We start from the raw sequence: 10,238 nt of genomic DNA on the forward strand, positions 1-10,238 counted from the left end.
TAGTGTGAGGGAATACTTTTGAGTCAATGAGACGATGCAATCAACTGGTTTTCCTTAGATAGAAAACTTTGAATCAATTTGACTGGATGATCTGGTGAACTGTAAAGTGACCTGAGATGGCATTGGCGCTATAGAAATAAACTGAATTGAATGAATTAATTAGTGAAACGTTGTTAATTGGCGGTCTGCCAGCCTCCTCAGAGGGTCGGGGTGAGGTAACAGTAGAAGAAGAGCAGATGTTTCTGTGATGACGCCATGTTTTCATGCTCTGCGTCGCTCTGGCTGCCCCTGTCAGGTGGGTTCAAGTGGGCAACAAAGACAGAGAGCAGAGCCTGGCTGCATTTTTCAAAGCATGGAAAGTTCCCCACTCAGCCGTCTGTGGAACATCGCTGTGGGAAACTACCCCCACCTCTTTACTTTTTCAGCAAACAACAACTTTGTACAAATATGGCTTTCTGCTCTGAATTTCTCCAATTGTATCGTCAGATCATCTTTAAGATGGAATTTTGCTGGATGATCAGAAACATGAGTGAATGTGATGGAGCAGCTTGAGGTTCTGTCTCTTAATGTTCTGTCTGTGCTTTCAGGTCAAAGATTTTGATGTGTACTTCATGCACACCACCGAACTCATGGAAAACAGCTCTGTGTTGGCCGTTCTGCTCTTCCTGGCTCTGGTCCTGCAGAGAACCTTCCTTCAGGCCTCCTACTACGTCACCATTGAGACGGGCATCAACCTGAGGGGGGCTCTACTGGCGAGTTAACCTAATTAAATCATTTTTAAAGTGTTCACAACTAACAAGTCAGAAAACAATTAAATTACACTGCAAAAAATGGAAATCTAAATAAGTAATTTCTGCTTAAATTAAGTGCATTTTTTCTTGAATTGAGCAGGTAAGTGACACTTTGCCAATGGAAAAACAACAATTTAAATTTAAAATAAGAAAAAAACAATTGCATTGTCTTCATTCAAGTGCAGATTATCTAATTATCTTATTTTAGGAGTAAAAATACTCATTCCATTGGCAAATAATCTTATTTACCTACAACATTAAGGGTAAATACACTTAATTTAAGAACTTTACTTATTTCTAGATTGTTTTTGCAGTGTACAACTGTAAAATGTTTACCAACATGTACATCTAAGACATCGTTAAAAAGCTTAGATTCTCCAAAATTCAACCACCTTGTTCATTTCATGCACACAGCGAGCAACAAAGCACAATTAACACAGATATAACAGCATGGTGACATGTAAACATGACAAAGAGCCCACTATGGAAAAACAATCTAGAAATGAGCCAAAGATTTCTTAAATTAAGTTTATTTACCCTTAATCCGAGTAGGTAAATTAAATTTTTACACTTAAAATAAGATAATTGGATAATATGAACCTGAAGTAAGAGAATGCAAATGTATTTTCTTATTTTAAATGTAAATTATCTTGTTTCATTGGCAAAATGTCTGTTTTACCTCCTCAATTCTGGAACAAATGCAGTTATTTTAAGAAAGAATTACTTATCCAGATTTTGATTTTTTCCAGTGCACAACAAAATACATTTAAAGGCATCCAGAAGCCATATTATAAATCCAATCTTAAATAATTTATACTCCATTCATCCATAAGGGTCCACGGATTTAAAGTAATCCAGAATAATTATCATAAAAACATTCCATGATGACAAATATCCCTAAATAACGTCTGTTTTTTGACGTCAAAAAAGTTAGCTGGTCATAGCTAATGCTTAGCATCTTGCGAATAAGACTTCCTTAAATGTTTTTGTTTTTTTACATCCTCTTCCTACCTACAAAACAAAAGTGTCCAGATCTTTGCATGACTTGATTTGATTCAGGGACAGCCCAGGAAGTCTCACAAGTGCTCCCTGACTGTCAGCCAATGATGCACCGAAAGGTTATTCACTAAATGAAACTTTTTATATTTTTTGTATTATTCATCTATTTTTTATATAACTTTTTTTACAGTTCAAAAATTAGCTTTATTTTTTTTTCATAAAAAGCTCAATGAATGAATTCTGCACAATTGGAACAGTTTGGCACAATCTGCACTGGGAAAATAATCTAGAAATAAGTAAAGATGTCTTGAATTAAGTGTATTTACCGTTAATTTGAGTTTGTAAATGAGATAGTTTGCCAATGGAATGAGTATTTTTACTCTTAAAATAAGATAATCAGATAATATGCACTTAAAAAAAGACAATGCAATTGTGTTTTCTTATTTTAAGTGTAAATTGTCTTGTTCCATTGGCAAGATTTCTCTTGTACCTCCTCAATCCAAAAACAAATGCACTTATTTTAAGAAAAAAAATGACTTATTTAGATTTCGATTTTATCCAGTGTGGCACTGGCGCTGGTGACACCAGAAGTTCAAAGTCCCACAGCTCTGGAACTGTTATACCTAGATGTCTGAAAGTTCCTGCAGGTGTGGTTGACATCATGAAAGATGTAATAAAATGAGAAATGCCTATTTTCAAGCATGTTCTCTATTGCTGCTGTTCAAAAAGGTCCTACTTTTTTCCCGAAGATAAAAAATAACTTGGAGTCATGTTTGATGCAGCTTAGGCTGTGTTTTACTCACACTATATTCATTTATATTTTCAAACGATGATCACAAATATAATTTGGGATTGCAGTTCCTCAGTTTTTTGTTTTTCTATTTGGGTATGCAAAATAGGCAAGGATTACCCCAAAATTAGGTGGGTTTTTAAAGCAGCAAGTCCCATACTGACAGCAGGGAAGTCAGAAGAACCGGAACATTGTTAAACACATACTGGAAAGTTTTAATACTTTTAAATATTTCAAGGATTTTATAAGCTGTGTTTAATGGGAATAATGTTGAAGAGCTTCAGAAAGTTTGCAGGTTTTGTCCTTCAAAGCGACTCTGTTTTATTCTTTGATATTTCATCTCCAGGCGATGATCTACAACAAAATCCTTCGACTGTCCACCTCCAACATGTCGATGGGGGAGATGACTCTGGGTCAAATCAACAACCTGGTTGCCATCGAGACCAACCAGCTGATGTGGTTCCTCTTCCTCTGCCCCAACCTCTGGGCCATGCCTGTACAGGTGAGCTCTGCTTCAAAGAAAACTAAGCTCCAGATGTTCTGCTTTGGCTGTGGAGAACTTTCAGCTCTGCTCTTTATCTTAGATTGTGATGGGAGTGATTCTGCTCTACAACTTCTTGAGCTGGAGTGCTTTGGTGGGAGCATCGGTGATAGTTCTGTTGGCTCCGGTTCAGTACCTCATTGCTACAAAGCTGGCGGAGACACAGAAAAGCACCCTGGTAAGCAGTGAAGTCATGCATGTTGAACTCTGGAGTTGCGGTTGGGTCATCAAGATCCCAACAAGTTGTTTGGTTTGGGTACATCTCCCAGGGATCCACCAAGGCTCAATCTGGGCCCTGTTTGCTTTTACACCACCTCTCTGGGGTAGAACATCTGATCACATGCGTCTACTAACAATGGTGTAACAACACAACAATAGGCCTGTATGCATTATTATCTGGGTGGGCCCCATATGAAGTACAAAAAGTACCAATGTCTGCTTTGCTTTTGGTGTCATGTTTAAACGGCTCACCATCATGTTGAAATCTGCCATGTATTGGGGTATAAATATGGTCCAGTCAGTTAATGTAGCATCATTACATCTGCAAAGAGACGTCCTAGTCCACAATTGTTTAAGCAACTGCATACTCTGCTTACCGATAGTTACGTTTTTGTCTCCTAATAATGCCATTCCGACGATACGCAGACGATACCCAGATCTATCGCCATGATGATCACATGGTCTCAGAGGAAGGACGTCCTGACATGGATGAACCCCCATCACTTCCAGTTAACCTTCTCTAAAACTAAACTGCTCTTCTTCCCAGCCAAACCAACCAGAACCAGGATATCTGCATCCAAACAAAATGTTTAAGAAGTGTCTTTATAAGGTAAAAATGCTGATATGCTGGTGAAGATTCTCATCCAGGTCATAGTCATTCCAAAAAAGTAAAAAAAAAAACAGTCCACTGGACTTTGTTTCCAAGTTTGAAGACGTTTCCCTCACCATCCAGGATGTTTTTTCAATTCAAAATGTCAGAAATAGCGTTGAGTTCGCAGGATAATGGGCTACTGTTATAAAACCTTCTGACATTTTGAATTAAAAAGCTTCCTGGATGGGAAATAAAACGTCTTCAAACTTGGAAACAAAGTCCAGTGGATTGTTTTTTTTTTACTTTTTTTGGAGTAAAAATGTTAGCTTATCAGGGGAAGTTGTTTTGATTATTTCTTATGATTTATCTCTGTGCTTGTTAAACCCTAATAATACCTGCCTGCTACATGTTAAAGCTCACGTTTTCCCAAGCAGGTTATATAATCGGGACAAGAATTGGAAATGAAATGGGAGCAAACAGGCAGAGTGGATTATTTTTAACAGAATCTGTGTATTCAGAGGTTTCTTCATGTAGAAGACTGTGTTACCTGAATAGGGCTGGAGCCAGAGACATCTCCTCATTTATAAACATGTGAAGATGTGATGATGTGGCCTTGGAGGCGTATAAAATTCTTATTCAACTGTTGCTTATTCCCGATGTAGGAAGCTCCATGGTTAAGCGCTACCAGTAACCTGAGTCATCGCTCTGGTCTGAGTAACATTACAGTTCCTGTTAAATCTGTTCTCATGATTATATAATGTTATTTAAAACTTTATGATTTCTTCTCAGGAAACAATCAGGCATAGAAAGCTTAGAGATGTAACCACAGAGCTCTCCTTTATAGTCTGCTCCACCAAAGATTGCTGGAGACTGATAGTTGATCATCATACCTGATGGTGCCCCATACCTGACCCAACATACCACCGAGTCTATCTGCTACACTCTTATAACTCCTCTTCCAGCCTTTGCTGGGAAACCTCTGCAGATTATCCAGAACCTGAAGGTGTTTGGTTTTTCAGCCAGTCCAAAATAAAACACTTCATCCTTCTGTTTGTTGAACTCCACCGCCTCCCATCATGGCCCGTTTCCATTAGTACCAACTCTGCTTTTGGATTCAAGTCTTCCTGCTTTTTAGGCTTTTTTAATTGTAACTGTTATGTAGAGTGATTACCCTTTTGTCATTCCAATGGATGTGGTTCAAATCGTAATGAGTTGGGCTGAAGAAAAAGACTAAAGTCAAGTTCCTGGCAGTGCAAGCATGTTAGGGCGCTGTCACACCTTGCCGATTTAGCCAGCGTATGCCAAACGTCCCAGAATCTCCTAAAACACTGGCATAGTGTGAACTTTATATGTATTTTTTACATTTTAGGTGTATGCATAGCATATTCTTAATGAGTCCAGAACTTACACAGGAAAAAATCAAAATCTAGATAAGTCATTGTTTTCTTAAAATAAGTGCATTTGTTCTTGAATTGAGGAGATAAATTAGACATCTTGCCAAAAGGACAAGACAATTTACACTTAAAATAAGAAAACACAATCGCATTATCTTTTTTCAAGTGCATTTTATATAAATATCTTATGTTAAGAGTAAAAATACTCATTCCATTGGCAAACTACCTCATTTACCTACTCAAATTAAGGGTAAATACACTTAATTTAAGACATTTTTGTTTGTTTCTAGATTGTTTTTGCAGTGTATGTCTATGAATGTCAAGGAAAGAGTGCATAAGCATCCTTTCATGGGAATTCACTGGAAAAAACACATTTTTTCTTAAAATAAGTGCATTTGTTCTTGGATTGAGGAGGTAAAAGAGAAATTTTGCCAATGGAACAAGACAATTTACATTTAAAATAAAAAAAACACAATTGTATCGTCTTAAAAAAGATAATTAGATAATATGCACTTGAAAAAAAAGAGTAAAAATACTCATTCCATTGGCAAACTATCTCATTTACTTACTCAAATTAAGGGTAAATACACTTAATTTCAGAAATCTTTACTTATTTCTAGATCGTTTTTCTAGTGTAAAAAGAAAAAAGTGAAGATTTTTAAAAATTATTTTTTGGTAAGGGCACCACCATGTTGCACTACTCCAAACGGTGACGGCAGGGGTTGGTCCATGTTTCATCTAGCAATTGAACACATTGGATATACTGGCAATACATCGAAACTATGAAACACTTAAAAAAATCTGATTAGATGGAAGATGAAGCTGAAAGGACACTGAAGTGTCAATATCCCTTTGATTCACTGTGTGACTCGTGCCATAGTAAGCAGAGAAGAGGCAGTTTTGAAGCTGGGGTTCTAACTATCCGTGCTACCCTAATATTATTAGAACTTGTGGAGAGTTCTGTGGCTGAAAGAACTCTCCCTGTCATACTTTAGCAGGAGTGAGAAAACTCAACCTGGAACACAGGAATATTGAATCTGTCCATGTCTTGATCCTGCTGTTCTCCAGGAACACTCCACAGATCGTCTGAAACAGACCACAGAGATCTTAAAGGGTATCAAGCTGCTGAAGCTGTACGCCTGGGAGGACATCTTCTGCGACAGCGTGGAGCAGACCAGAGGCAAAGAGCTCACCAGCCTGAGGACGTTTGCTTTCTACACATCCATGTCCAGTAAGATAAAGAGCACAAACATGAGCTTCAGTCATCTTTAGTCTTTTGAGTTCCTCAGCCTTCTCCCTATTTTCAACCCTTCCATGATGCAACTTTTAGAAAACCTTCTAACTAGGTCTTTGAGAGTTTGTCAGTTTCCCTTTAAGATTCAGTTTCTTTGAAACTCACAAAAAGACAGTTTGATGCCTTTTTTGTTTAAACCACCAAATATTTAAGAAAAATCTGACATAAAGTTGGGTCATATGAGGAAACACACACTTTATTTGAGGCCAATGCGTTTTAACTGTGGCCTTCTTCAGGGTTATTTACCAGTCAAAGCAAAGTTTGCATTTAAATAAAAGGTATAATCCAAAAAATCAAATGAACCAGTCATGTATGCACACATACACCTATTGACCAATCAGGATAAAGAAGTGTTATTACCAGTGGCCAATAAAGGGCTGGTTATACTCCCGCAGCAATGTGTCGCAGTTAGCTTGTCGCAGGTATGAGGCAGATATTTATGCCCAATATAGAAGCTTGGTCTGTGCTATGTTATTCCACGTCGCAACGCAAGAGGAACAATCACAAACTAGCTGTGGGTCTAGATACGGCCGAGGCAGTGAGGAAATGTCCTTCTGTGTGACAGCAGAAGGACATGAGGGTGAAAATGAAAAAGAGCGAGGATCCAGGTGGAAAAAGGGTCCCAGCGTTCTAGCGCACCTCGCTCTTCTAGCTGATCCAACTTTACGAGGCGTTTTCAACAATGGCGGTCATACAAGCAAAACAAGCCGGTAAGATACCAAACAGGAAATACGCATAATGTAGAGCGGATGTAGATTTGACCAATCTGGGGTCTCCTGTCTGTGGCACTGTCTGCGGTCACCTACAATCTTGGAGAGGTGCAGCTGCGTGTCTGCAGAAGGGGCGGGGGCATATCTGCATTAACACACAGAGACGACCTGGTTTCTGAGTATAAATCAGCCTTAAGGCTCTGGCAATGAAATAGTAATGGCTAACAAAAAGGCCTTCTTATAAGAGAGCCACATTAGGTCCCCTTTCACCAAGGGCTCATAAGGGAAACAGTACCAAAGGCAGATCCCAGTCAGGGAATCAAGAATTGAGTGGTGGGCGCAACCAATGAGCTCTGTGCAGAAAATAAGAGACCAGACCATGCCACCCTCCCCCATCATATGGTCATCAGCAGCTGCATGATGACATGAGATTGCTGCAACATATGCCTTATACCCTTATCAAGTATAGACTAGAGAAACTCTAGAACAGTGGGCACTGCGCAGGAAACTGGTTCCTCATTACGGGGGTACCACTAACAGTAGAGTACCACTAAGAAAATAGACACCATCCAACATTGTAATGCCCTCAAGTGGAGGGTGCCTGGCACTCAATATGGTGCGCCGAACAGAGTCTAAAAGTCAGTCAGCCTCCCAGTGGCCATACCCACAGCTGGAGCATTGAGGGTTGGGGGCGCCATATTCTTCCCCCCAACTAAAGTCCCATTTACATTACCCTCTGAAAACCGATCCGTGCCGAGTTCCGACAGAGCTTGGATGAGCTGACTGGGCTTGGTTCCTTATGACTGTTTACAAATCACGCTAGCACCGTTCCTCACCTCCTCCTTGTGAGGATCTACGGTGCTACTGCTCTCAACAGAAAATCAACATAACATTCCATAACATTCAATAAGTTTGGTTATAATTGTAATATTTTGCTGTTTGTGAAGAGCCAGGAAAAGAAGGCAGCCTTTGGTGAATTTAATTAACAAAGTCGGCTTTTGGGAAGTGGATACGACAAATGGTCGTCTAATCAGGCTTACAGATGCAGGAAACAACGGCAGACATTGAGTTTCATCCCACTGCTAAGCAGAATCATCACTGGAAATCGTGTGGCATGCTAATGAAGCTACTATTTTGTTAATGTCTTAAATGTCATGATTACAGAGGCTGACTGTTAGGAGATGACGCGCTACTCTAATGCGCTCTTTGTTATCTGAAATCCGAGCCAGAACTGAACCGCACCAAGGCCTACTGATGAACTAGTACCAGTTTAGCACGGTCGGTTGTGTCTCACACGGTCTGGTTCAGCATACAGGAGAACCCGGATGCACTAGCATCCTGGTCTAATGCACCCAATCCTAATTATTATTATCTAACTATTCCCTGGCTTCTAATGTCCCTTCCAGAATATTGCAGAGGGTATTTAATTGACTCCTCTGTTGCAAACAGATCCACCTCTGCTCGACCAAAGCGGTTACGTGCGCCACATTGCGGTGAAGGGACCACTCTCCCAGAGCAGGAGCCTAGTGAGAGAAAGAGTCTGCGATCTGATTGTTCACCCAAAGTAAATACATTGCCCATAGGGTGGACAGGAGAAGAGAGGCCCATTTCAGGTGATCTCGGGACACCTTCAGAAATCGTGCCAATGTGGTCCCTCCCTGATGGTTTATTTGGTAAACCAGAGAGCTGTTATCCATCCCAACCAGCACCTACGTTACATCTAGGTAGAGCCATGTGCACGACAGCTTCAGAACATGTATATGCGCTCCCATTGAGGTGCCAACCAACCCATGCGACTGGCATCTGTACCTCCCCGCGGCACAACACTTTCCCCGCAGGGACAGTCTACCTTGTCTAGGGGCCAGAGTAGAGCTGTTGAGCCACCTTTAAAAAGGGTGCAGAAAGAGCAAAACCAAGGGCACAACACGAGTAACAGAAGTTTTGCCCAGAAGACATAGGGAAACTGCCTACCCAGCCATAATTTACTGACCAGCTTGAGTAAACTGTGAAAGTTGACCAAGTTGACACTGAGGCCCCACTGTGACACCTTACCTGAGGAAGTGGCGATGCTCTGTCGCAGTAGCCACCTGAAAGTAGGCATCCCTCAGATCTATAAACCAGTCTACGTTTGCAGTGGCCTGAAGAACCTCTAATATCCGAAGCATGTGGAATGGAAGGGCCCCTCAGATCCAAAATGGGCTGAAAACCACTTACTGTACATCAAGGGTAAAGAAACCACCAGGTCTTTCCCCAGTCTGAGGCTGCAGCCGAACACTGGAGCTAGCAGGATGCCTCGAATGCGAAGCGGTGAGCTGGAAGAGGAGGCGCGAATGCTGCCATCACCAACGTTCACATCACCTTCCTCGCAAGTCTAGGGGGTTTGCAACAGGGAAGGGAATATTACCCTAGCCTCGGTAACCATGGCCAGACACACCTGGTTTAATCAGTTCATCCAGAGTAATGAAAGACAGGACACAAAAAGCTCAGTAGTGGAGTTGCACATACTGTAGAGCCCATTGGTCTTCTGGATAGACCCCAGAACCATCTGTATGGATACAACTAGCTCTAAGCTAATGCTAGTAGAGCTGAATCTAGATGTTTCATCCTGTATGAAACTGTTTGCTGCATCATCAGTGACTTAAAACATGTTTTCTTTTTGCAGTTTTCATGAACGCTGCTATTCCCATTGCTGCCGTTCTTGCTGTAAGTGTCTTTATTTCCACACATCTGTTTATTTCAACCTTTTTCTCTGGTTTGATTCAGTCGTACTGTGATACCAACAGCAGTTTAGCTTACTTACCACAATGGTGAAACCTCAAACTCTTTCTTCATAGACGTTTGGGGTGCATCACTTCCTCACCAGCAGCATTCCCAGTCCTTCTCATGCCTTCGCAGCTCTGGCACTTTT

The 10,238-nt window shown here is 40.7% G+C and overlaps 1 protein-coding gene across 1 annotated transcript in view; it reads left to right on the top strand.

Annotated features, from left to right (window-relative positions):
• Nucleotides 1–9,705, top strand: part of LOC107092339 (ATP-binding cassette sub-family C member 9-like) — a 21,095-nt gene extending 11,390 nt beyond the window's left edge. Inside the window, exons 9-14 of the mRNA XM_015386746.1 lie at nucleotides 588–752; nucleotides 2,927–3,082; nucleotides 3,165–3,299; nucleotides 6,395–6,557; nucleotides 8,780–8,856; nucleotides 9,556–9,705. Coding sequence (XP_015242232.1) covers nucleotides 588–752; nucleotides 2,927–3,082; nucleotides 3,165–3,299; nucleotides 6,395–6,557; nucleotides 8,780–8,856; nucleotides 9,556–9,705 — 846 coding nt within the window. The remainder of the gene's footprint in view (nucleotides 1–587; nucleotides 753–2,926; nucleotides 3,083–3,164; nucleotides 3,300–6,394; nucleotides 6,558–8,779; nucleotides 8,857–9,555) is intronic.
• The last annotated feature ends 533 nt before the right edge of the window (nucleotides 9,706–10,238 follow it).

The sequence above is a fragment of the Cyprinodon variegatus genome, unplaced genomic scaffold (genome assembly GCF_000732505.1).
Source record: "Cyprinodon variegatus isolate N-32 unplaced genomic scaffold, C_variegatus-1.0 Scaffold376, whole genome shotgun sequence".
NCBI lineage: Eukaryota > Metazoa > Chordata > Actinopteri > Cyprinodontiformes > Cyprinodontidae > Cyprinodon > Cyprinodon variegatus.